This window comes from Rissa tridactyla, chromosome 13 (genome assembly GCF_028500815.1).
Source record: "Rissa tridactyla isolate bRisTri1 chromosome 13, bRisTri1.patW.cur.20221130, whole genome shotgun sequence".
Taxonomy (NCBI): Eukaryota; Metazoa; Chordata; class Aves; order Charadriiformes; family Laridae; genus Rissa; species Rissa tridactyla.
In genome coordinates this window covers 13,277,077-13,303,547 of record NC_071478.1, presented here as the reverse complement: position 1 = coordinate 13,303,547, position 26,471 = coordinate 13,277,077, and the positions used below count along the sequence as shown (strand labels likewise).

The 26,471-nt window shown below is 64.6% G+C and overlaps 3 protein-coding genes across 3 annotated transcripts; 1 reads left to right on the top strand and 2 right to left on the bottom strand.

The window, feature by feature from the left end:
• Positions 1-1,552: 1,552 nt before the first annotated feature.
• Positions 1,553-9,973, top strand: LHX5 (LIM homeobox 5). Its single transcript, XM_054219830.1, has 5 exons — positions 1,553-1,725; positions 3,478-3,701; positions 4,833-5,110; positions 6,536-6,701; positions 9,606-9,973. Exons 1-5 carry the CDS (start codon positions 1,553-1,555, stop codon positions 9,971-9,973), a joined length of 1,209 nt encoding a protein of 402 aa, XP_054075805.1.
• A 4,520-nt stretch (positions 9,974-14,493) lies between these two features.
• SDSL (serine dehydratase like) lies at positions 14,494-17,225 on the bottom strand. Its single transcript, XM_054219742.1, has 8 exons — positions 17,161-17,225; positions 16,575-16,761; positions 16,444-16,483; positions 16,190-16,329; positions 15,810-15,898; positions 15,466-15,693; positions 15,219-15,343; positions 14,494-15,100 (listed from the first exon to the last, which is right to left on the bottom strand). The coding sequence occupies exons 2-8, from the start codon at positions 16,740-16,742 to the stop codon at positions 14,907-14,909; spliced, it is 984 nt and encodes a 327-aa protein (XP_054075717.1). The 5' UTR covers positions 16,743-16,761; positions 17,161-17,225; the 3' UTR covers positions 14,494-14,906.
• A 2,663-nt stretch (positions 17,226-19,888) lies between these two features.
• Positions 19,889-24,176, bottom strand: PLBD2 (phospholipase B domain containing 2). The gene is made up of 12 exons (XM_054220033.1): positions 23,946-24,176; positions 23,674-23,767; positions 23,411-23,569; positions 22,851-22,951; positions 22,191-22,405; positions 22,010-22,104; positions 21,772-21,932; positions 21,536-21,631; positions 21,142-21,213; positions 20,873-21,025; positions 20,556-20,718; positions 19,889-20,444 (listed from the first exon to the last, which is right to left on the bottom strand). The coding sequence occupies exons 1-12, from the start codon at positions 24,134-24,136 to the stop codon at positions 20,277-20,279; spliced, it is 1,668 nt and encodes a 555-aa protein (XP_054076008.1). The 5' UTR covers positions 24,137-24,176; the 3' UTR covers positions 19,889-20,276.
• Between the last annotated feature and the right edge of the window lie 2,295 nt (positions 24,177-26,471).

The window sequence follows — 26,471 nt, the reverse complement described above, 5'->3', positions numbered from 1 at the left end:
CAGGGCCGCCCCCGTCCTCTCCCCGAACCCCGGGGAAGCGGCGGAGCCGCGCCGCACCGACCACGCCGCTCCGGTGGGGGGCTCCGGGCTGGGGCAGCGGCCCCTCGGCCCCAGACAGAATAACGCCCCCACACAATGTGTGTCGCCCCCCCCGCCCCATAACCCCCAAGCGCCGGGTCCAATCCTGCACTCCGTCCCCTCCCGCACGGCAGCCGGCGATTTACAGCTCCGCCGCACCTGGAATTAAAGAGGAAAAAAACAGTGTCCGAGGGGGTAGCGCCCGCTGCCCCCCCCCCTCCTATCCCCCCCCCGGGGGTTGCCAGCGAGTTCTGCGGAACGGGGAAGGGGCGGGCAAGCGACAGGCCCGTGGGACAAAGGCCGGGGAGGGGGGTGGCGGGGGGGCCCACATACCTCCGCGCAGCACGGAACTTTTCATCCCGCCACGCTGCGCGGAGGAGCCGGCCCTCCCCGCGCCCTCCTCCCCCGTCCGCCCCCCCACCCCCCTTCTAAAATCCTCCCCCCCCGCTTTTTCCCGCTTGTTGCTCTTCCAGACAAAAAGCATCTCCCCCCTCCCCCGCCTTGCGCAAAAAAAATAAAAAATATCAACCAACCCCAAAAACAGGTGATGCTCACCCCCGGCCCAACTCGGGACCCCCCTAAAACCCTCCCCGAGCATCCCTTTGGAAAGAAATCAATACAAATAAAAGGAGAATTGGGGGGAAATCAGGGTTTTTTCGCAGCGTGCCCCCCCCGACCCCCCCGACCCCCCAGCCAGGTGCATACTCACTTGGCGGCACAGGTACAAGCCACCCTCAACAATAGAGGCGCGTTGTTTTTTTCCCTCTGTGCCAAGCACAAGGCTGGAGCCAATTTAGATATGCTATAAATTAAGAGGTTGCCATGGTTACCGCCCTCCCATTGGCCGCGGCCGAGGCGACGCGGGCCCCCACGTCACTAAATCTGAATAAGGATGCGCGAATTACTAAGGCGGGGGACAAAGCTGGCGATGGGGACAGCATGAGAGTGGCGGCGCGGCGGCGGCGGAGCACAGCGAGGCACCGGGGCTGCCGGCTGCAGGGGGGGGGTTCATGCACCCCTCCCGCCGCGCCCGCTGCCGCAGAGCCCGCCAGCAGCGCGGCCGCCGCTCCGACGGCTGCCGGGGAGCTCCGGAGGGACCGAGGGGGGATTGGGGTTTTTTTTAATTATTATCATTATTATTGTTATTTCTCGGGGGCGGTTTGGATTTTTTTTTTAATAATTTTTTTTTTTTTTTTTTTTTTTTTTTTTTTTTTTTTTGCCGGAGGAGGGGGAGCATCGGGTTTTTTTCCCCTCCCGCCGCCGAGACTCCGGAGAGAAAAGGGGGAAGAACTTGACAGCCGCTCCGCTCCCTTCCCTTGAATTTTTCGTTATTCCTTCTTCTTTCTTTTTTTTTTTTTATAATAAATTTTAAAATTTATTTTGTTATTATTATTTTTTATTTTTTTTCCCTGCGTTTTTGAGCCGGCGCGGGGCTGACTTCTCGTTTGCGCGTCTCCATCCCCCGGCGGAGGTTATGATGGTGCATTGTGCGGGCTGCGAGAGGCCGATTTTGGACCGGTTCCTGCTCAACGTCTTGGACAGGGCATGGCACATCAAATGCGTCCAGTGCTGCGAGTGCAAGTGCAACCTGACCGAGAAATGCTTCTCCAGGGAAGGAAAACTCTACTGCAAAAATGACTTTTTCAGGTGAGAAACCCCCCGCCCCCAGCACACACACACCCCCCCACACCCAGCCACCCAACGAACGGGGACGAGAGGGTGCGGAGGTTCACACCGCGCCCGCCTCCCGCTCCGGTCTCCCCCGGAGCTTCTGCGGGGGCTCCCCGCTTCCCGCCCCCGTCGCTCTCTGCCCGGGATCCGCACCGAGCCCGCCCCACCGCTCCGGCGGGGAAGCAGCCCCCCCGAATCGGGGGAGCCCCGGGGGTGGGGGGCCGGCGGCTGCTCTACGGCCGCTGTTGCAGCCCGGGGGTGGGGGTGGCGAGGCTGTGCCCCCCCACACACCCGCCGGTCTCCCCGTGACCTTGCATCCACCAGCACCGGGCCCCGCTCCGCCGGTGTCGCCGCCCGCCCCGTCGCGGCAGGCCCGGGTGGGCGTCGCGGCGACAGCCGCTTGTGTCCCCCCCACCTCCGCCCTCCCCCGGGGATTCGGCCTGGCGCTCCTCGACCCTCTCCCGGGACCACAGGCCCTGGTGAAGACGGTGGCCAAAACCTCGCCCCCCACCACCCCACCCCGCGCCGGCGGCCCCCCGAGCTCCTTAAACGCCCCTAATGACTGCGATAAGGTGCCGATGAGGAAATTAGGGGCCGGGATGGGAAAAGGTGGGGGGGGGGAGTCGATGACTTATGACTCCTAATGCCCTCACTACATCAACGTCACGGGGAGGCAGAAGTTGTGCCACGGCCGGAGGGGAAAAAAGGGGGGGACCCTGCGTGGGCACCCCGGGGCCTGGCAGCCCCCCCGGGGCCCGGCAGCGGCAGCCCCCGCTCCCGAGGATGGGGGGTATTTTTTTGTGGGGTGGGGGTTTGTTTGTTTTGTCTCTGGGGTTTTGTCCTTTTCTTTTTCTTCTCACCTTTTTTTTTTTTTAATTTTTCCTTTTTTTAAAAAAAATTTTTGATTTAGGATTTGGTTTTGTTTTGTTTTGTTTTTCTTCGGGAGACCGTTTCCGGCCAGTTCGGATTCCCTGGAAAAAAAATAATTTCAAAAAGGCATCTCCTGAGGTACAAAAAAACCCGCTCTGCCTCCAGCGAAGGGAAGGAAAATCGGAGATTTCCAAACCGCTTCCAACCGGGAAAAATCCCCCTCTTCCCGGGAAAGCGGGACGGTGCCGGCGCCGGGCTGGGGACCCCGGGATGCTTCGGGGAGCGGAGCTCCCTCCTCCGACGCCCGGTTTTGTTCTGGGTGCGCGGTTCCCCCCGCACCCGCCGCTCCCTTTTTTTCCATCTCTCTGGCCGCAATTTGCCCGTTTTCTCCCCCGGATTTTTAGGCCGGCGCCGGATGGATCCGAGCCCCCCCCACCCCTCCCTCCCCCGCCCCCCTCGCCCCATTCCCTGCCCGGGAGGCACCGGTTGAAACGAAATCCCCCCCCGCGGAGCGCGGAGGGGAACCCCCGCCGCCCTCCCCTCCCCTCCGGCCCTTCTGGGGCCAAATCCGGGCGAGGATGCTCATGTGTGTCTGCCCCCCCCGGGTGGGGACCCCCCCCCCATACCTGAGCTGTCCCCGCAGCCCACCCCGCGCCTTGCGAGCGGGGCTGCGCGGGGATGAAGGCTCTCCTCCCCCTCGCCCCGAAGGGTGCGAATCGCTTGTTCCCCCAGCAAAGAGATGCTGGAAGACGGTGGGATTTTGGGGGAGAGGAGGGGGGAATCGCTATAAACGGCTCCCCCCGCCGCAGCCCATCGGTCCCAGCGCTTCCAGCTCTCCCTTTTCTTCCCTTTTTCCAGGAGGTTTGGTACCAAATGCGCCGGCTGCTCCCAAGGCATCTCCCCCAGCGACCTCGTCCGGAAAGCCCGGAATAAAGTCTTTCACCTGAACTGTTTCACCTGCATGGTCTGCAACAAGCAGCTCTCCACGGGCGAGGAACTCTATATCATAGACGAAAACAAATTTGTTTGCAAAGAGGATTATTTGAACTCTCCCACCCTGAAGGAAAGCAGCCTCAACTCAGGTACGAGCGGCTCGGCCCACCGCATCGCCCGGGGGACGCGGCCCCGCAGCCGCCGCCATGCTGCCCGTCCCCTGTCCTCCCCCCCACCGGTCCCCCCCCCCCCAAAGATTTCGCTTTGCGGGGTGAGGGGCTGCACCCCGCAGCCAGCCAGACCCCCACCCCCCCCCCGGTAATCTGCGGGGGGAGGGAGGTGAAAGCCACTGGATGGAAGCTTTTGTGACCCCCCACCACCACCACGCAGGACACGCGTGGGACAAGCGGTGGCCGAGGTGCAGCCCCGCGGCATCGCTCCCACCCCTCCTGCCCCCGGTGGGGAGCCGGGACCCCCCCCAACCCCGGCCCCCCACCTCCTCCCCACGCCCCTGCGTGTGTGCCCCGTCCCCCCCGCGCCGCGGGCCTGATCCTTCGCCTCCTTTCACCCAGAGGCAAAGCTCCCATTTGACTTCCTTGGAAGCTGTCTCTGCGTCAGGACAGCAGGATCAGGCCCACTCCTGCTGTCCCAGCCATGCCGGGCGCCTGTGCTCACCCCCTTCCGTGGGCTCTCTCTCCGTCCAGCACCCGGGGCCGGATCCTGCCACGCCAGTCAGTGGGGCCGCTGCTGTGAGCGAGGCGAGTAGAGCTTGGCCTTGGGCGGGGGGGTGTGGGTGCTGGCATCAGGGTCCCCGGGGGACGGGGGTGGCTGGGGCGGGGCGTGAGCCAGGCTCAAGGCAGTGACTGGAGACACCCCCCAAACACCGACAGGGACTGGTTGCGTTTTTCCCAGCGGCGCATCCCGCTTCCCGGTGTGAAAGTTGTGGAAGGCGGGGGAGAGGGGGAACTCCGGGGGCTGCGGTGGGCCTGGGGGTTTGCCCCCTCCCCAGCTCCCCCCCCACCCCGGCCCAGCACAACATGGTGTGCAAGCAGCATCGGGTGGTGCTTGCCTGGAGCTCTGCGTGATGTTGGGGGGACGATGCTTTAGGGGTAGCGGGGGGGGGGGAGCAGAGGCCATCTGCACCCCCTGCTGCTCTCCAGCACCCCCCAGCCCCTCTTCTGGAAAGCAGCTGGGCCAGGGAGGGCAGAGGAGAGGGGGGTTGATCTCTCCCCTAAGTCATATCCCCCCCCCCCCCTTTCCTCTCTGGGTCTCCTTTACAGTGTCCTCATGTACAGACAGGAGTTTGTCCCCGGATCTCCAGGACCCCATGCAGGACGACACCAAGGAGACGGACAACTCGACCTCCTCGGACAAGGAGACCACCAACAACGAGAACGAGGAGCAGAACTCGGGCACCAAGCGGAGGGGGCCCCGCACCACCATTAAAGCCAAGCAGCTGGAGACCCTCAAAGCTGCCTTCGCCGCCACCCCCAAACCCACCCGCCACATCCGAGAGCAGCTGGCCCAGGAGACCGGCCTCAACATGAGAGTCATACAGGTAGGGTGGCCCCAACCTGCCGCCTCGGCGTGTCCCCCCCCCACACTCCCCTGTGCCCTCCCGACAGCGTGATGTCACCGGGCTGGCCAGTGACGTCATTCCCGCCGCAGACCGAGGTTCCTGTGACATCAGAGCTTCAGGGGGCGGTTTCCTCTGGGAGAGCACAGACAGGGAAAGGCAGGATGGAAAAGGGGTGCTGGTGGGAGCCCGGAGAGCTCAAGGCCGTGACGGTCTCCCCCAGGTGCTGGGAAGGCGTTGGGACACAGAGCTGGGGAAAGGGGGACAGGCAAACGCCACACATCCCCTGCCAGCGTCACCCCAGCCCTGCACCCACCCCACGCTCCCGTGGGCCAGCGGGGGTCCCCCACCCCGCATTTTAATACACTGGCCCCATGGGAAGAGATTAAAAGCAGCCCCGAAACATGGGTTATCCGGGCTCCCCCGCTGCCTCGGCTCCCCCCGGGGCCGAGCGGGATCCCCCGGCGTGCCGGGGAGATGGATGCTCCGGCCTCGTGAAAGCAAGGAGAAGCCATTGCGCTCTGCGGGCAGCCCGGCACTTTCTTACCACACTGCCCCCGTGAAGAAAATCCCTGCGGAAATGTAGGGATTAATGGGCTTTAATAGAGGCATTAATAGGGGAGGACTCTCCGGCTTTGCCAGCAGCGGAGCTGCGAGAATCCCGGCTCCCAGCAGAGGGGAGCAGGAGAAGTCCCCGGAGTGCGATGTGCTCCTTCCCCCGAGCTGCCCCATCCCTGGGGACACGGCGGGGGGCGGGGGGAGGGTGCACGGAAATGGGGCAATAATCCAAACCAGGATTATTTCCACCAGGCGGGGGGAAAGGCGTGCGGGGGCTGAGGCCGTGCTGTTCGGATGCGGCGATGCCCCGTAACAAGGCGGCCGCGTCTTCCCCGTCCCTTTTATCTCCATCCTCACCCGCCGGTTTTTCTTCCGCCTCCCTGCTCGCCGCGGCAGGTGCTCATCTCCCCGCTTTCCGCCTGCTTCTGCCACGATCCGGACTTCCTCCCCCCCTTTTCCTTCCCTTTTTTCCTCTCCCTTTTTTCCCCCGTAGAAGGGAAAAATTCTCCCTCCTGTATTTTCTGGCTGCCCTCCCCCTTGTAGGGACAGACGGGATGAGGATGCGCATGGGGGCATGCAGCGAGGGGGCCAGGATTTTAATAAACCTTATTATTTGGTGTGTGTCCCCCCATCCCCTCATGCCCCTTTTGAGGCAATTGGCAGCAGGATGGGGGATGTCTCATTAAAAATCACCCAGAGATGGGAAACCCATCCCCTCCCAGGCAAGCGCAAGATTCCCATCCCTTTCCCCAGCCACCCCCGGCCATACTTTGTGGGAAAGGGGGGCTGTCCTGACGCAGGGGGGTCCCTGGTGTCCCCCGGCGGGTGGTGACGCCGGCTTGGCCGCAGGTCTGGTTCCAGAACCGTCGGTCCAAGGAGCGGCGGATGAAGCAGCTGAGCGCGCTGGGGGCCCGCCGGCACGCCTTCTTCCGCAGCCCCCGCAGGATGCGGCCCCTCGGCGGCCGCCTCGACGAGTCCGAGATGCTCGGCTCGACGCCCTACACGTACTACGGAGGTGAGGGACCGTCCGCGGGGGGCCCTGCCCCATCCGACTCCCCCCCCCACCTGGCTCCATCCTTCCTTCTGCCCCTTTGTCTTTGTTCCTTCCCTGTCCCGCTTCTCCACGGGTTTTTCCATCCCTTGAGGGGACGGCGAGGGGGATGTGCCCGCGGCCGCCCCATGCACGGCAAGGTGTCTGTGCATGCACACCCATGGCTGCGCACACCCACGGCTGCGCAACGCACGTACCGGCGCAGGGATGCGCATCCCCACGTGTGCTCACCTCCACGTACACGCACACCCCTCCACGCACACCCCTGCATGCACAGGCATACACCTCCACGCATACGCACACCGCTCCACATACACCCAGGCCCTTCCACGCACACACCTCCAGACACCTCCACACGCACCCACCCTGCTCCACGCACACCCAGACCCCTCCACATACACACACAGATCCCTCCATGCACATCCAGACCCCTCCACACGCACACACAGATCCCTCCATGCGCACACACACTCCTCCACGCGCACCCAGACACCCCTCCATGCACACCCATTTCCCCATACACACACACCCCCCCACACACACCCCCCCGCCACGTGCACACGCACCTCCACGCACGCCCCTGCATGCACACGCACACCCCTCCACACACACCCCTCCAGACACCTCCACATACGCACATAACCCTCCATGCACACACACCCTCCCCTCCACGCACACCCAGACCCCTCCACATACACACACAGACCCCTCCGTGCACATCCAGACCCCTCCACACGCACCCCTCCGTGCACACCCCTTTCCCCACACACCCACCCCCCCCATGCACACCCACACACTTCCACGTACACCCCCCTCCACACCCAGACCCCTCCATGCACACCCAGACACCCCACACACACCCCTGCACACCCCTTCATGCACACGCACACCCCTCCACGCACACCCAGACACCTCCCCATACACACACACCCCTCCACACCCAGACACCCCCCCACACACCCCTGCACACCCCTCCATGCACACCCAGACACCTCCACATACACACCCCTGCACACCCCTCCACGCACACCCATACACCCCTCCACACACACCCAGACACCTCCCCATACACACACACCTCCCACGCACACCCAGACACCTCCCCATACACATACACACCCCTCCACACCCAGACACCCCCCCACACCCCTGCACACCCCTCCATGCACACCCAGACACCTCCACATACACACCCCCCCACACCCAGACACCCCCCCACACCCCTGCACACCCCTCCATGCACACCCAGACACCTCCACATATATATACACACCCCTCCACACCCAGACACCCTCCACGCACACCCAGACACCCCTCCACGCACATGCACACCCCTCCACGCACACCCCTCCACGCACACCCAGACACCTCCCCATACACATACACACCCCCCCACACCCAGACACCCCTCCATGCACACCCAGACACCTCCACATACACATACACACCCCTCCACACCCAGACACCCCCACACACACCCCTGCACACCCCTCCACGCACACCCAGACACCTCCACATATATATACACACCCCTCCACACCCAGACACCCCCACACACCCCTGCACACCCCTCCACGCACACCCAGACACCTCCCCATACACACACCTCCCTCCACGCACACCCAGACACCTACGCACACCCAGACGGCCCTCCACGCACACACGTACCCCTCCACGCACCCCCAGACACCCCCACACCCCCCTCCACGCACACCCAGACACCTACACCCACCCACACACCCCTCCATACACACGCACCCCCCTCCACGCACACCCCGACTCCTCCACATACACCTCCCCTCCACGCTCCCCCGACCCCCCCCCCCCCCCCGGCCCCGCACACTTCGCCCCCGCCGGGGCCGTGGCGGGGCGGCGGCGGCCCCTCTTCCCGCGGACAAAGCCCCAGCTGCGGGGCTTTTGTCCCCCTTTCAGGCCGCGTTTGTTCCAATTACCTCCCGGGCCCGCAGCATATGGAAGGTCAGCGCCGCCCGGCTCCCCCACCCCCCCGCGCCGCCCCGACGGGACGGGATGGGCGCAGCGGGGCGGCCCCGGCGCCTCCCCTCTCCCCCCCCCTAAACTGCGTTTTCAAAGCCTCCCCCCTGACGAGGGGCTTTCCAGGCACCCCTTGCTGCCCTGCACTTAGTTTCTAGATCCCTTCCAGGCTGCTAAACATACATATAATTTCCCCATTATATATATTTTTTTCCCATTTTATATATTTTTTTTTTTCTCCCCATTATAGATACATTTTCCCCCATGCCATGTATATGTATTTTTTTCCCCATTCCCTTTGTATATATTTTCCCTTATTCCTTTGATATATATTTTCCCTTTTATATATATATATATATATATCTTTTTCCCCTTTTCCCTTTCCCTTTGTATATATCTTTTCCCCTTTCCCTTTACATGGATTTTTTCCCTATTCCCTTTACGTGTATCTTTTCCCTATTCCCTTTATACACACTTTTCTGCATTCCCTTTATACATCCTTTTCCCCATTCCCTTTACATATATATATATTTAATTTTTTTTCCCCATTAACTAAGTATTAAATTGGGCCACCCTCCCCACCCCAGCCCCAGGCTCCGTACCCTCCTACATCCCCCCCCTCCCTCCAGGCCAGGCAGGGAGGGGGCGACGAGCGCTGCAGCCCTTAGGATGGGCTTATTTCCCTTTCTGGGCTCAAATTTGCATCCGGCGCAAATTTGGAGGCGGCAGAGAATTTTGGAGCGGGTGGCCACACTGGTCCACGTCCTACTTGTGCCCAAGGGGGAGGATGAGGCTGGGTATGGGGAACGGTGGGATTTTTGGAAGATTTTTGGTTCTGGGGGAACCATCTCCATCCTTTTCTCCCTCCTCCCACAGATTACCAAGGTGACTACTACGGACCGGGAGGCAACTATGACTTTTTCCCCCACGGGCCGCCCTCCCAAGCCCAGTCCCCGGCCGACTCCAGCTACCTTCAGAACTCAGGACCCGGCTCCACACCCCTGGGACCCTTGGAGCCCCCTTTAAGCGGACACCACTCCTCAGAAAACCAAAGGTACACGGATATGATCTCGCATCCCGACACCCCCAGCCCCGAGCCGGGGATGACCGGTTCGCTGCACCCCATCCCCGGGGAGGTCTTCAGCGGGGGGCCCAGCCCCCCTTTCTCCATGTCCAGCAATAGCGGCTACAGCGGGGGTCTCTCGCACCCCAACCCGGAGCTCAGCGAGGCGGCGGTGTGGTAGGCCTGGCGCGGGCACGCGTGCGCCTATGGAGGGGGGAAAACACCCCCACGGTCCCCCAGCACACGCGTGTCCCCCTTTCCCCCTCCCCGCCCCATCCCCGCTGCCCCCCGGACCAGGGCATCACCATCGCCGGATAAAAACCCCCTGCTCCGATGCCAAAACGCATCCCTGCATCCCTCCCCATCACTGCAGAACCTCCCCCCCCCTCCCCGCCGCCCGGGACCTTGGGGCCACCCCGCTACCTCCCCCTCCCGGCACCTTTCCCCCCCACCACCCCCCAGCACTGGGGTGGGGGGCATTGGGCAATGAATGGTGCCCAGCCCCGAAGAACCCCCCCCGCCGGCGTCGGGACCACCGCCTCTCGGACCAAAGCTGAACTCGCCTGGACACAGGTCCCACTCCACCACCCCCCCCCCCCCCCCCCCCCGGCGACAGCTGGGGGAGGGCTGGGGCAGGGCTCCCCCCTGCTAATTAGCATCCTTTTTAATTAGCCCCTACCACATCACAGGGGGAATGGGGAATAGCAGGAATAACCCCCCACACCCTTGGTTTTGTTGTTCCCCTTTTATCCCCAAGGAGAAGGTGGGTTCGGAGCCGTTTTTTGGTGATGGGCAGTGTTGGGGGGGGGGGGGGGGGGAACTGGGCCCAGGGCTGCCCCAGTAACCAGCTGAGATTGGGGTCCCACGCGGCGGAAAAGACACCAGAAAGAGGCAGAAACAGGAAAAAAAACTAACAAAAAAACCCCCATAAACAACAAAAAAACCCAATAAACAACAAAACCAACCCAACCACCACAACAGCAGAAATCCAACCCGAGCCTCGACGCCGAGTCCCACCCCAACGTTTCCCGGAGGCTCCGCCAATTTAAGGATGTATTATAGTTTTTGCTTCTAGTTTCTTTATTTTGTATAAAGGAAAAAAAAAAAAAACAAAACAACAAAACAAATAAAGTATGTTTTTGTGTTTACTGATTATTTATTGTACTTTAGTCATCGGAGGCTCTGAATTTTTCTATTTGGAAGGCCGGGGAAGGGGTGGCACTGGGGAGGGAGGGTGAGAGGATAGAAGTTTGGGGGGGTGGGGGTGGGGGGGAAGGAAGGAGAATGGAAAAGGAAAGAAAAAAGTTGTTTTCTGAAAGCGTCGTGGGTTTCCTGTCCCCGCTGCCTCTTGCGGAGGCTGTTAGTGTGAATGGCTCTTGTTGTTCAATGTGAATAAAAAACCTTTTAGTTACCTACTGTTCGGTCACCTGGTCCCTTTCATTTTATTGTTTTGGGGTGGTTTTTTGTTGGTGGGGATTTTTTTTGATTTTTTTTTTTTTTTTTTTTTTTTTTTTTTAAGATAAGACCACGCGAGCTGCCGGCAGGGCTGCCCTGCTCCCCCCCTCAGCCCTGCCTGGGGTGCGGGGGAGCACCCCCCTGGGTGCCCTGGGTGGGATGGGTGCGCCCTGTACAGGGTGATGCTGCTGCATCACCCACCTGGTACCCCAGCACCCCCCCCACCACGCTCCCCCCATCACCCCGGCTCTCTGGGGGGGGACACACATTTCCCAGCTCAGTACCTTCCCCCACAACAGACAGGCCAGTGCACCATTTCTTCCTGCAGGGTGGGGGGGTATTGTGTGGACCCCCCAAAACCCCCCCAAGGGCACGCCAGAGGCGCCCACAGCCCAGCTGGCAGAGCATCCCCGTGGGGGAGCCATGGGAGTGCCGAGGCGGGGGGCAGCAGGGCTTCTGGGGGGGAACACCTTTGGGGGGACATCACAGGGGAGGGTCCGTCAACACCATCAGCATCTTTTGCCCCACCTGCCCCGGCGGGGGCACTGAGGGCAGGCAGGAGGGGGCTTTCCTCCCCCAGTTCCCCCCTCACCCCCCCAATTTCCCTCTCTTGTTTTCAGAGATACAAAAATAAATAAAGTCCAAGGCAGGCTGCAGCTCTGAACTAATATTTAAAATGCAAAATCATGGCAGAGTTCCTCCCCCCCCCACCTTGTCTTGCAGTAAAAAGATATAAACAGAATAAATTACCTTCCCTCGCTGGCTTACGAGAGTCCCTCTCTCCTGACCTGAATTTTAAGTCCTGGCTCGGTTGTAGCACGGAGCACCGATGATTTATGAAAAGCCAACCACTTCTCTGCATATTTTCCCTGTTCAGCCAAGTGGTGGAATTTATCCTTCCTATGCCATTACCGGCATTAATAACGGGGTGGCAAACGAGCCGGGCCGAGCCCCGAGGGATCCCTCAGGTGGGAGCTGAGGCCATCACAAAGACACCAGGCTCCCATCACCCGCCGAGAAAAGCACCTTCTCCCCTTTTCACAGGTGGGGAAACTGAGGCAGAGGCACACCCCTTCCAGGCTGTCGGTGTTATCAGCTAACGGGTGCTTTTCATAAGGGACGGGGCACGTTAAATAACATCCTTTCCAGCTCAGTGTTGAAGATTTTAAAATGGAGCACAAGGTCATTCACTGAGTGAACACTGGCTGCTATTATTATTATTATTATTATTATTATTATTATTATTATTATTATTATTTTAAACCCAAGGCATACATCTGAGGGCCGTTTGCGGGCTGCTGGGACACCCCATCCCTGGGACAGGAGAAACTGCAGGAGGGACTTTGGCTGACGCTGGCTGTCACCTCCCGTGCAGGGGGACAGAGGGGTCTGCGCAGGGGGATGGGGCTCAGCGGGAGCAGCCATCCCAGCAGGGACCCGCCAGCACGGAGCTGGATGCAGGAGCCAAACCTTCCCCCAATTCACCGTCTGGGGGCTTGCCGGTCCCAGCAAACACCCATGTGCCGCTCGGTCCTGGCAGAAGGGACCTGATGGATGCGGGAGGGCACAGGGGCAGGATCCAGGCCGTGGGACACGGAGCTGGTCTTGCTGGGAGCAGCTGGGTTCAGACCCCTGTTATCCTAGCCCTTAACCTCAGCCAGGGCCGGGGTCCCCATTGCGGCCAGGGTCAGGGTACAGCATCACAACCAAGACTGGGGTCCCCATCGCAGCTGGGGATGGCAGCCAGGGTCGGGGTCCCCATTGCAGCCGGGGTCTCCATCACAGCCAGGGTTGGGGTCCCCATTGCAGCTGGGGTCAGGGTACAGCATCACAACCTGTCCCCATGGCAGCCAGGGTTGGGCTCCCCATCACCCCAGCAGTCCCAAGAAGGCACCAGCACCCAGGGTTCACCCCTGCCTCCAGCCGCAGGGTCACCTCCCACCAGCTGAGGCCATGGCCACCCCCAGTGGGGTGTCCCCCAGGTAACCTACACCCCCATGTCCCTGCCAGGGGCACCCAAAGCTCAGTTTCCCCCCCACAGCTGACACCCAAAGCCTGAGCCCTCCCTCGTCAAGGCAAGGAGGGGGCAAAGCTCATTGTCAGGGTGCTTGGGGCGGTCACCCCAAACCCCGCAGTTGTGCCCACATGTACCCCCAGCAACAACCCCCGTGGGACCGTGCTGGGGAAACGCCACCGCGAGCTCTCCCCCCTGGTCCCCGGCAGAGCAACATCAGTCCTGGGAATAAACTTCTTTTCCAAAGCTGTTGGGCAAGCAGCTTTTTTTTTTTTCCCTGACCTTTTTCCTTTTTTTTTTTTTTTTTTTTCCCCCCCAGGAAGGGGAAGGTCTGCAGAAGGTGGAAAGTAATCAGGTTTTGGACCTGGGATAAAAAATGGCTGGAGTAGGTTGGGCTGACTCCTTATAATTAATAGTGTGCCTCGTAATAGGATTCTCCAGCCTTCGGTGCTCCCTGGAAACACCTTTTTCCATACGATATTGCCCACGATGGAGAGGCAGAGTTTTGATTTATGGGGTTTTGGCCTCCAAGAAGCATCTGGGGGGCTGGCCTGGCCGGTGGGATGTACCGGGGGAGAGAGGAGAAGGGCTGAAGGCAGGGGCGGGGGGGATTTGTAGGGTCCTGGGGCAGGCGCCCGGCCAGGGGAAAGGGCTTTGAGGGAGATGCCTGTGATCTTGCGGAGGTGGGGGGGGTGAGTGGGTCCTGGGGCTGAGCCCCCCGTGCACCAAAGGGGAGGAGGTTGAGAAGGTTTTTGGGGCAGGAAAGGGCTTTTCTCCCCGCCCGAGGTCACCAGGTGATGGTGGGGGCATGGGGGAGCCCCAGTGGGAGCAAGACCCCACATCGCCTGGGGATGGAGGGAAGGGAGCCGGGGGGGAGGGGGGGTGTGTGCAAAATGCCATCGGGGGGGGGGGGGATGCGAAAAAAACCCGTGGAGGCGCAAATAGCAAAGGGCTAAAAGCAAACGCAGCACTAGAGAGCGGGAACGGCAGAGAACGGGAAAGCCCGGAGGAAAGGGGGGGAAAGGGAAAAAAGAGCGGGATAGGGGAAAAAAGCGGGGTCATGGGGGCTCTGGGATGGGGTACACACACACTCGCCCCCCCCCACACCGCCCTCAGAGCCCATGGGTGTTAAACACAGCCGGGGAGCTCGGTCAATAAATCACTGTAACAAGCGGGTTCTGCGCGTGTTGTTCTCTCCTGCCTGCAGACAGCGCGGCAGGAACGGGAGAAGATTGTAATAATTAATAATCATTAGAATAATAATGCATAAAGACAGTAGCAAAGTAATTAGTCAGAGAGGGAGCGCTCGCTAATTGAGGCGGGGAGCTACAGCCCAAACAGCCCAGGGAAGAGCAGGGGAGGGTGGACGGAGGGTCGGGGAGGAGGATGCCCGGCACATCCAAAGGGAAGAACGGGATGTGGGTATCCCCGTCCTGCCCTGGGACAGGCACAGGCTCCCTCCCTGCCGGCTCTCGTCCGTCCCCGCGTGCCTCAGTTTCCCCATCCCACCATGGATGCCGAGGCTGCGGGAGGAGACCGGCACGGCGTCCCCCAGGCAGCCGGGCTTTATTTTGGTTATTTTGGAAGGTAAACATGCAGCGGGTGCCGGCCGGGCTCCGTGGCGTCCCCCTCCTCGGGCTGGGTGTCACTCCAGCCCCAGCTGGCTCTTCAGGGCCCGCAGCTGGGCCGCCTGGATGCTGCCGCCCCCGCACACCACCACCACGGCGGAGGCCAGCGGGGTCCGCAGCCGCCCCTCGCGCTGCAGCCGCTGCAGCCGCCCCGTGTAGAGCAGGGCCAGGGCGGCCCCGCACGCCGGCTGCACCAGCATCCGCTCGTCGTCTGCAGGGGGACAAGAGCGGGGGGACACGCTGAGACGCCCACCCACCCCGTCCCTATCGTCCCCCCGACTCCAGCGCATCCCGGCGGTCCCTGTCACCCCCAGCGGGATCCTGCTTACCCAGGAACTGCTCCACGGCTCGCACGGCCTCCGCGTCCTCCACCACCTGGGAGATGACCTGGCACTCCTGGGCGCACTCCAGCGCCCGCGCCGCCACCGTCTTGGCTCCCAGGCACTTGGCCACGCTGGGACGGGAGGGGAGGAGGTGACAGGAGGCGGCCAGGGTGGTCCCGGGACCCTCCGGTGAGCGGGGCTGAGACCTGCCAACTCATCGCACGCACGGCTGCTCCCGCAAAGCCCATCTCACCTGGTGATGTCAGGCAGGGTGACCAGCCGGCCGGCCACCAGCGCCGCGTGGAAGCTGTGAGCCCCCCGGGTCTCGGCGGCGACGATGGGGACGTCCTGCCAGCCCACCTGGTGCAGGCCGGCCACGACGCCCGCCAGCAGCCCCCCGCCGCCCACCGCCAGCAGGATGGCGTCCGGTTTGGTCTCCAGCGAGTCCTTCAGCTCCTGGACCAGGCTGGCATGACCCTGCCTGAGGCGGGGCGAGGGGGGGACACCAAAGGATGCAGCTTGGTGGCACCCAGAGCCAGCCCGGACCCCGAGGATGGGGCAAAGCGGGGGCAGGAGCTGAGGCCTGGCAGCACTCACCACACCAAGGGGTGGTCGAAGGGGTGGATGCTGACCCAGCCCTCGGTCTCCGCCAGCTCCAGGGCTCTCCTGTTGGCTTCATCCCACACCTGGCGGGGGGCGATGGGGGCTCAGCGGGGACACGTCCAGCCCTCATGCCCCGGAGACTGGTCCCTCATCACCGCCGGGGCTGGGGGACACCAGAAACCCACCCAGGGCACTGGGCTGAGGTGGGGGGTCCCCGGGCTGACCCTGCCGCGATGCCGGGGTGCGGGTGATGCAGGAGGGGGACGTTTTGGGATGGGGATTGCCACGCAGAGCCCCGGCATCGCAGGGCAGGCTGAGCTCAGGCTCAGTTTCCCCCCCCAGACCCCAGTTTTAAGGGGCTGCCGTGGGGGTACCTGGCCGGAGACCTCCACCGCCGCCCCCAGCTCCTCCAGCTTCCGTACGGTGGTGGGACCGGTGGTGCTGGGGACCACGACGGTGGCTGGCACCCCCAGCTTCTTGGCCGCATACGCCGCCGCCAGACCCGCGTTCCCCCCTGCGGAAAGCGGGGGTCAGGCAGGGCTCCAGCCCCTCCCCCCAACCCCCCGCACCCCCCCAACATTACTCGTGAGCATTCCGCCCCCCCCGTAGCTCCCACCATCCCAATCACCTGAGGAGCAAACGAAGTGGCGGCAGCCCTTCTTGGCAGCCTGAAAGGCGAGAGGGAAGAAGGGAAGGGGATGGCTGTGTCCCCCCACTGTGCCCCCCCCCCAAGAAGGGCAGCACCCTGCCCACCCTCACCTCCTGGCAGAGGTGGCCGATGCCCCGGATCTTGAAGGAGCCGGTGGGCTGAACGTTTTCCAGCTTCATGTAGACCTTGGTGCCCGCCGCCTTGGAGAGGGGCAGGCTCTCCAGGAGGGGGGAGACGATGTGGAAGGGCTTCTCGCCCCCGCGGGGCTGAGCCGCCATGGCCCTGGCGACGGATGCTCTGCCAGGGAGAGGTGGGGGTGGCACTCGTTGCTTCCCGTGGGGTCCCCCCCACTACCCCACTGCCCACCCTATATGGGGTGCAGGAGCCCTTCTGGAGGGATGGGGGGCTGCGGGGGCAAGGGGACTGAGGGGACAAGGTGCCAGAACTGCTGGCTTGCAGCTCAGGGCAGAGACAAGGTGGCATCACCCTGCTTGTCCCCAGTGTCCCCTCCGGGCCCCGGGATGCAGCAGCACTGAGCCCTGGGGTGCAGCGATAGGCTTTCCCTGCCAGAGCCCCAGGACAAGCCAGGTCACCCCCTCCTCCATCCTCCTGGTCCCCAAGCCCCTGGTGTCCCTAGGTCTTCCCCGCACACGCTGTCCCCTAACGGAGCCGGGGCCACCCCGCGGTGGGTGTTACCTGGTGCCCCGTCCCGCAGGGCCTCGCTGCGTGTCCCCAGCTCCTCACCCGCTGCCGAGTTTGGGGGACGGAGGAGGGAGAGGTGACGTGGGAGGGGCTGTGCCGGTGTCCCCAAATCCCCACTGCGCGGCGGGGCGATGGGGCAGGGGTTAAAGATTGCCCTGGCCCCGGCTGTTTGCTCAGCGCCAGGCAGACAGCCAGCTTCCCTGTGCCCTGGGCGGGATTTTCCGAGCCACCGCGGGGCTGGATCGGTGCCGAAAGCGCCCGGCTGCGGCCCGGGCACGGTGCCGGGTCCCCAAGCGGGGACAGCCACATGGGGCCCCAGCAGCCAAATCCCAGCGGCCTTCGCGTGCCCAGGAGACGGGATGCGGGCACCCAGGAGAGGGGAAAAAGAGGAGAGGCAGCTCCTAAATGGCTTTGGGGGTCCCCAAGGGCTTACCCCCCCGAGCTGGGCACAAGCACCGGTGCTTCCTGGGTCCAGCCAGAACCGCGTCCCAGCGGATTTGAGGACTTTGCCCATTTGACCCAGACACCCAGGGCAGCGAGGGCAGCCTGCCCGTCCCAAATTCCCGGTGGGCAGCCGAGACACCCCTCATCGCCTCCGAACGGAGCCATCCCGATGAGTCCCCCCCCAAACCTGGAGGCGTCTGCGCGGGGGAGGGTCCCCACTCAGCATCCGCAGGGACCCCATGAGCATCCCTGGGAGACGGGGCTGCCCGGAGGGGCCCAGCAGACAGAGCCCCCCCCCTTTCGTCTGGGACCACCCAGGACCGTTTCTTGTCACCCCCGCACTGGTGACACCTCCCCAGGGTAAGGGTCCCCCCAGCACGTGCCCTACCTCTGCAGAGAGGGGCTGGCTCTGTCCCCGGTGGGCGAGGAGGAGGAAGGTGGGACGTGGAGGAAGGTCCGTCCCTGGCTCCTTGTCCCGCAGCCGAGGAGAGGTCTGAAAGCAGAGGCCGCTTTGGCACAAAGTTAGTCCCATCCTCCTCCGCAGCGGCTCCATGGGGGTCCCAAGGGGGGGGGCTGCTGCACACGGGCTGGCACATGCCCAACGCAGCCAAATGGGGTGCACTGGGAACCCCCCCACTCCCCCTGGCTCTGCCCCGCTGCCAGCAGTGAAACAGACCCCAGAACACAGGATTTCACACCCAAACCGTGCTGCAAAGCCCCCGCTGAGAGCGGCGCTGGTGACAGGCACCACGCAGGGCGGGAGCTCCGAGGCAGCCCTGTCCCTGATGGAGCTGGCCTTTGCTGGCAGGGAATTAACTAACCCCTTGTGCTTGTGCCATCCTTAGGCTTCAGAGTGAACAGCACACAGCACGGGGAGGGTCAGCGGGGAGGCGCAGTGCTGCCTGCAGGGAGCAGGCGCCTCTCCACAGAGCCAACCTGCTTTTGGGACATCGGGGACTGGAAATGCCAGGGACGATGAGGATTTCTTGAACAGGGGCATCAAGGCGCGGAGGCAGAGAAGCCCCAGCTTCCCTGGGTGCCCATGGATCGATCCCCTCACCCCGCAGTGGGCAGAGGGGCTGCAAGCGCTTCCCTGGGGATGGGACAGGGATGGGCCCCGGGGACCCTTGGCGGCAGGCGCTGGGGCACAAGGACAGCCCCCCCCGCCTCACAGGGAGGAGGCCGGGGACCCCCTCGGCGAGGGCACCATGTTTCGGCTCAGCCCCGGGGTGCTGGAGGGTCCCTTCCTACCCCACATCCCCCTCGGCTCCGTCCCTGTCCCGGGGAAGGCGATGCCAGGCTGTCACTTGGTCACATCCCCTGGCCAGTGTCCCCGGGTGACACGGCCTCAGCCAAGCGCCGCTGCAGCTGGGGCAGTATTTAACCACTTCTGTTTGTTTTTCCGCTTTTAAGAAAATAAAATAAGCCAGGGAAGCAGCGACACAGCTGCTGCCGCCTTTCCGGCATGCCCCGTCCTTCACATCGATGTCCCTGTCCCTCCTCTCTGCCCCGTCACTCGGTGGCGGTGACCTCCTCCTACCCGGGGAAACTGAGGCACGGAGCCCCCCCCGGCAGCGCTCCCAGCCGTAGGAGCCCACACACCATGGGGACACCAGGGGACATGGGCACAGGCTCCGCCACCCCCCACCTTACCTGCAGCCCCCCCAGCACAGCGGGTTTTGGACACCCCCAGCACCCATCCCAGCTTTTGGGGTGCCAGCACCCCAACAGCCCAGACCTGCTGCAAGCCGGCCCTGTGCAGCCCCCAGGGAGCCGCGGGGCCCCCAGCCCCGGTGGGAACCTGGCGCCTTCAAAGCACTGCCGAGCACCAGCTCATTAATCCCCCAGTAATGACCTCGTTATTCCTAACGAGACGGAGCGGATCAAGGGAGCTGCGGTAAGAGGATTTTGCAAGGGGAGTTTTGGGGTGGGGACACACACACACACACACACAGGTGGCAGAGGAGGGGAAGACAAAAGGGTTGAGGACCGTCACCCCGTCCTGGGGGGCGAGTGGTGGGACCACACCTTGGGCTCCCCCGTTGCAGCAGCTCTGCCCCACAGTGGGTACCCAGCCTGACGCAGCAGCAGGGAAATTTTAGCAGCCTGCACCCCAAAAGAGCCCAGCCTGGCTGGCTGCACCCCCTCCCGCCAGGGATGGGAGGCAGCGGAGAAGCAGGGAGCAGCCCGTGAACGTGGGGGGAGAAGCCCTCTGCGCGAGCCCAACCCTTATACAAGACACCAGAGAATCTCGGCAGAGCGCAAAGCACAGCCACCACCACCGCTGCGCGCAAACCGCTTTATTTGTCACAGCCAAACCAGCTCACTCTCCTTCTCTCTGCCCCGTGGGCGAGCCCCAGCCTCCCAGGACCCCCCCCCTTTTTTCTAGGAAAAGCCCCCCAAAACCAGGCTCCAGCCCCGGGGCCGGAGCCCCCCGGCGGGGAGGGGGCGCAGCCAGCACCGCAGGGATGCGGCAGCGAGAGGCAGAAGCAGAAAGAGCCAGGGGGGCAAGGGACCCCCGCCTCGCACCCAAAGCCAGTCCCCTGCGGACAGGGGAGAGCGCTGCGACCCCCACCGCCACCCAGCTGCCCCCCGAAAAGGGGTCCCCACGCGGGACAGACGCCCACGAGAGGATGGACGGACGGGTTCAGCCCAGCGGCGCCCGCTCAGTCCCAGCGGACCTTGACGGGGGGGAAGGTCCAGAGGTCGGGATGTCCCATGTGCAGCAGGGCACTGCAGGGGGACACGCTCCAGCGGAAGGGGGGCACGTCGTCCCAGGCGGGGCCGCTGGCGGCCACCAGCCCGAAGGTGGGGGCCATGCCCGAGGAGGTGACCTGGTGTCGTGGCGGGGGGGGGGAGAAAAAACCAGGGGTACAAGTCAGTATGGGGAAAGGGCAAGCAGGGACTGCCAGCCCCCCTCCCCGGGACTGCCCTGGCCCCCCCACCTTCATGTCGGTGCCGCCGTGGCAGCGCTGGCGCAGGGCCGGGAAGGGGTAGGTGCCGTTGGGGGGGTTGAGGTCGGAGCGGGCAGAGATGGCGTTCTCCGCGTTCTGGGGGGGGTCGCAGCCCCGGCACCGCGACAGCGGGTCCCGCAGGTAGTTGTTGGACCTGCGAAGCAGCCAAGGGAGAGCGGTGGCGAAGGTGAGGGAAAAAAAATATAATATATATACATTTATAATGATGAAAAAGTCACCCCCGGGGGTTGCAAATCCCTGGGGAAGGGTGGGGAGCACCCAGGTTCAGGGGGGTCCCCGGCACCCACCGCATCAGGCGGACCATGGAGTCCAGGTCGTGGACCAGCGTCTGGTTCCGGCGGAAGATTTGGGCGCGCGGGTTCTTGTCGTAGGTGAACCAGTCGCCGTATTTCTTCACCAGCTCCGGGTTCCCGCTGGCGTTGAAGATCTCCTCGAAGTACCTAGAGGGGGGAGGAGGGGGGTGAACCCAGCGAGTCAGCACCCGCCTGACCCACAGCATCGGCTGTCCCCCTTTACGGGGCATCGGTGGGGTGGGCTGAGGCCGGACGGAGCTCACGGCAGGTTGTAGCTGGCCCAGTAGCCTTGCTGGTAGAGCAGCTCCGTCTGATCGGCCGCCATCACCAGGCCCCTGCGCCGGGAGGAAGAGCATGGGTCAGAGCAGCGGTGAAATCCTGCGGGGACGCAGCGGGGGGACATGCTGGGAAGGGGGGCGGACATGCTGGGGGTCCCCACCGCCGGGTTCCCACCGCAGCCAGGGGTGCTGGGCGCCCATCACCTGCATCCCAGCATCCCCGGGCAGCCCGTACCCACAAGAGGGGCAGCGCAGGCAGCTCCTGCCTCCATCTGCATCCCCATGGGCCAACTCCCAGCCCTTTGGCCGGGGCATACGGGACCCCTAGGGCTTCCCCAAAGCCATGGGGACGGGAGAGGAGAGGCGTCAGGGCACTCACGGGATCTGCTCCAGCACGGTCAGGACACCCTGCGGCGGGCTGGCCCTCCCCGGCGTGAAGGCGTTATAGTCCACCACCATCCACTGGTTGTTGTACCTGGCACGGAGAAGGGGGAAAGCATCCCTCCAGCAGCCGGCCTCTGCCCAGGGGGGAGCTTCCCTCCATCCTATCCCCCCTTCCCGTGACAGCCAGCGGAGGCGGGGGGCATTCCCACACCCCAATCCCACCCCGCTCACGTGCCGCTGTTGAACCGTCGGAAGACGGCGGCCCACTCGGGACCACTGCGGGCCAGGCGGTTGGCCACGATGTTCCTCAGCCACTCCAGGACGCTGCCCCGCGGATCCAGGTACTTCCACCGCGCCGGGTTGTTGTTCCCGATGGTGGTTTCCAGCGCTACCTGCGGGGAGGGGAGTGACGGGGAGGGCAGCGGGGCCGGGGAGGGCGCCCCCAAGACCAGACCCCCCCACCACTCACCAACCCGCTGCTGAGGATGTAGAAGTCATCCCCGGAGAAGATGGTGCCGGGGTAGGAGGAAAACACCTGGATGCTCCCGGGGATCTGAGAATCGCCTGGAGGAGGGGATGCAAAAGCAGGGGAGCATCAGAAAGGGGGGTGTCAGACACAGCCCCCCGCCCCCCCAGCCCAGCCCACGCACTGCCGGCCGAGGTGCGGAAGGGCAGGGTGTACTTCTTGATGATGCGCAGCATGGACTGGTAGGAGGTCCAGGTGTCGTGGGCGACCAGGAGATCCCGATGGCCCGGCAGCAGCTTGAGGAGGGCAGAGCAGGAGCCCGAGCCCAGGACACGCCGTAGGGAGGAGCGGTTCAGGGCAGATTCCAGGTCCTCCAGGTCACCCCCCAACTGCAGCAGGCTGGGGGGGGACACGAAACACGGGGTAACAGGTGGGGGACAGGCTGGCCCAGGAGCCGAGCTGGCTCAGAGCTCTCTGTCCATCTGTCTGGGCTGCGGGGTGTTTCTCCATCCCACCCTGGGGCAGGCGCAAGTGCCCCAGCAGCCTGAGCAGGGAGGGCAGGGTGAGCAGAGCAGTGGGGAAACTGAGGCAGGAGGCTGCAGCAGGCCTGGGGGGGCACCCAGCACCCAGCCCACAGTGCTGGGGAGGAGGAGAACCTGCCCTGTCTCCATCCCGCCCCAGCATCAGAGGCCAAACGCCCAGAGAAGGTGGGTGAAGGGGACCGGGGGCAGAACTGGGCATCCCTGGACGTCCAGGAAATGTCCCCACAGTCCCCCCCGTCCAGCAGCACCCCAAGCCCGCCCTGGGGCGACCACCCCCCCATCACCTCCGAGAAGGAGCTCACAGGAAGCCGAAGGGCGCCAGGGTGAACTTGCCACGGGGGAAGTCCAGGCGCCCGTTGTAGCTGTCCTCCAGCCCCTTCAGCTGCAGCAGCGCCAGGCGCACCTGCGGGGACAGGGGACAGAGCTGGCACTCGGCTCCCGCAGGGAAGAGGGGCGAGGGGTCGTGGCGGGGGCGGGCTCCCCCCCATCCCCCAGGGGACGCAGCACAGCCGGCATGTCCCGGCGCTGCTGCAGAGGCAGGGACCTCCAGTGTCACCGCCAGCGGGGACGTGACTCAGCACTGGTGGCCGGGGGGGAGTGGGGGGGGGGGGGCGGGGAGCCACCCTCTGTGCACCCCAACAGCAGCACGTGAGGCTCCGGCAGGGAGAAGGTCATGAGTCGCCCAGGGGAGGAGGCTCCGCCATGGCCACATCCCCGTCATCCCTCCTGGAGCCCGGCCAAGGACCCTGCGCACCCCTCGCTGCCCTGTTCCCTCCTCTTGATTAAATCCCCAATTAGACCAGGGGGCTGTTGGGGCGGGGGGGGGGGGGGTCCACGCCGGGTGGGGGTACCCCATCCTCACCTGGTGCCAGTACTCGGGGTCTTGCCCCTTCCCCATCTGCTCCTCCATCCAGCCCAGGTTGGCCTCCAGGTAGCTCCGCAGCTTCTCGCAGTACTCGCTCTCGTATTTGAAGGGGCCGCAGTAGCCCACCATGGTGTTCATCCAGTGCATGTACATCAGCTGGGGGACACAGGCCGGCGGCGTCACCGGCGGGGGTCCGCCGGGGGGAGGGACTGTGCCGTGCCCCTCAGGACCCCGATTTGGGAGGGGGTCACTCCGTTTACCTGCTCGGAGACGGCGGCCTCGGCGAGCCCGGCGGCGTAGGCCTGTAGGCTGTCGCTGTACGAGGCGTTGGTGGTCACCTCCAGGAAGGCCCAGCTGGGGGGGACACGGACATGAGGGGGGACATGGACACGGGGGGGGGCCCCCGGACACGGGGAAGGGGGGCGTGGCGCCCCACCCGCGACGGGTCCCCCGAGGCTTCCCCCGCCGCCCCATCCCCGCTGGGCTCCGTGCGAGCCCCGGTCCCCATCCCGACCCCCGCCCCCTTCCCTACCCGACGTCGGGGATGCGGTCGTCGAGGCTGGCCCAGGCGACGGCGGCGGGGTGGCGGCCGGGAAAGACGCGGAGCTGGCCGGAGCCGGGTTCCAGCAGCACGGAAACATTGCGGGGCGGCGGGGGGACGGGGGCTACCCCGGCGGCGGCGGTGACCAGCGACAGGGCCAGCAGCGCCCGCAGCGCCGCCATGGCGGGGACGGCGGCGGCGGGCGTGACCGAGGGGGGCGTGGCCACCTCTACGCCCCGCCCCTAACTCCGCCCACAACCGCGCCATAAGCGCGGTTGTGGGCGGAGTTAGGGGCGGGGCGTAGAGGTGACCACGCCCCCTGCCCCCCAGGCCGCGCCGCCCAGCGCCCGCCTGCCCTTTGGGCATGGGGTGGGGGGGCCCCGCAGCCCACCCCATAAACCCCACATCGTGACCCCCCCATGCACAGACCCACCCCCCCCCAACACGCCCCCATCTCCCAGCCATCCCCCCCAGCCCCTCCGCCCGCAGGAGACACGCGCAGGTTCACGTCCCCACTCTGGGTCGTCGTCCCCCCCCCCCCCCCCCAACCCCGCCGCCCCAAACAGCCGCGGGCCCCCTCGTCGTAGGGCACCCGGTGTGTCCCCCGTGGGGGGACAACCCCCCACACCCCGTGGGGTCCAACCGCAGCCGGTCGTGGCCCGTGGGAAGCGGCTCAGTGAATGCCTGATGGCTCTGTTGGGGGAGGGCGGGGGTGTCTGGGCCCCATGACGGGGGGTTTCAGGGTGGGGGGGTGACACACGAGGTGCTGGTGCCCGACCTCACGGGCCCCGGCGCTGCCACAGCCCCGACCTTGTGCAATCCCAGCCGGCGCCTGTTTACCGCCTGCCCTGCTCCTCCAGCGGGCAAAGTCCCCCCCCGGGAGGCGTAGGGTGTCCCGGCGGCGTGGGGGCAGAGGGCTGGGAGCCCCCAGCCCACTGTGACAAGACCACCGTGGGGCTCAGAGAGTCCCCGCGGCCTGGGCCTATACAGCCCCAAGGCTTGGTGTCACCCCCAGCACCACCGCAGCCGCCTGCCCGAGGCCTGGCGCGCTCGTGCCATGCCACGGCATGGTGCCAGGTAGCATGGAGGAGGGACAGAGCTTCACCCCAAAGCTCCGGAGCCCACACTGGGTGCTGGGGGGGGGCTCGGCCGGGAGCTGCTGGAGTGGGGGTGCTACTGGGGCCCCATCTCCAGTGGGATGGGACCGGTAATGCCCTTTATTGGATCAGCCTCGGAGCCGGAAAAGGTGCCACATGCCTGGGGCTATTCTGGGCAGGGCAGCACCCCGATGGCACCGCTCCTGTGGGCAGGCGGCGTGACCCAGCACGCCCCGCCACCTCCCAGTTGCTGCTGGTTTGATTTTCCAGTGCTACCCAGTGCCCCCACCTCCCGGCTCCCGCGCTCGGCACTGCGTGGGACCCTGCCGGCCACCCGCCCCCAGCCACGCAGCAAGACCTGGCTGCAGAAACCCGGGTGGGAGCACGGCGTACCCACTGCCCGCGTGAGCAGGGACCCGAAACACCAAAATTGGGCCTAAAACCGGGAAAACCAGTTGAGCAGAAGCAGCGCTGTCTACCTGGGCTGACTCCCGGCAGCACTTGGCAGGGCCAAGGCTTGCACCCAGTGGGTGCCACAGGCCTTTGGGTGCCAGACTGGACCCGGGCTGCTGTTAGAGACCCTCTCAGCTGGGTGTTGCCTTTGGGTCTTTATTTTTCTCCCTTTCCCTTCTTTTTTTGCCCTCCGAGGGAAGTACAGCCTGTGACTTCGGTCAGAGACTGGGCAGCGTGGGAAATGGACCCTTTAATCCCACGAGGGTCTTCGGGACACGCTGATAGTCACCTCCTCCCCCCGAAAACCCATCACGGGGGCTTGTGTGGGGCAGGGCCACACGGCCGGGGCTGGGGACAGCAGGGTGTCCTGGAGCAGGGGACGCCGGCCATGCCATAGCTCGGTGTGCAGAGGGACACTGGCAGCAGCAAAGGCCCCTCTGCGTGGTGGCAGGGCCACCAGCACGGGGGGGGGGGGTTGGGGGGGGGTCTGCACAGCTCCGTGCACCACAGCCCAGCTGTTCGACGCCGTGCTCCTCCCCCGGCGACAACATCCTCGGCCATGCCTGTGACGAGCACGCCCGGTCTCAGAGGGTCACCCCAAAGTGGGGGGGGGGGGGAGGATAGGTGGGCACAGCACGCAGCGGGGGTGTCCAGCCCCTGCCGTGCCGCAGCCCGCAGGGACGGGGCACAGAGCGAGGATGGTGCGGGGGGGGGGGGGACGGACACGGGGGAGAGACACCCCCTCCACTCCCCCCCCCCTCCCGCGGCCGACACCTTGCCAGCCACATGTGAAAAAGCGGCGCTGTCCCTTTAAGAGCGGAGGGTGGCGGCCCCTTTAAGACGCGGGGGGGGAATCAGCTGCCCGCGCACAACAGCGGGGCCGCGCCGCCACGGTGGGTCCGCGGGGCGGGTGGGGTCCCCCGGCTCCCCGCAGCACCCCCCACCCCGGCACACCCCCCTCCCCCCC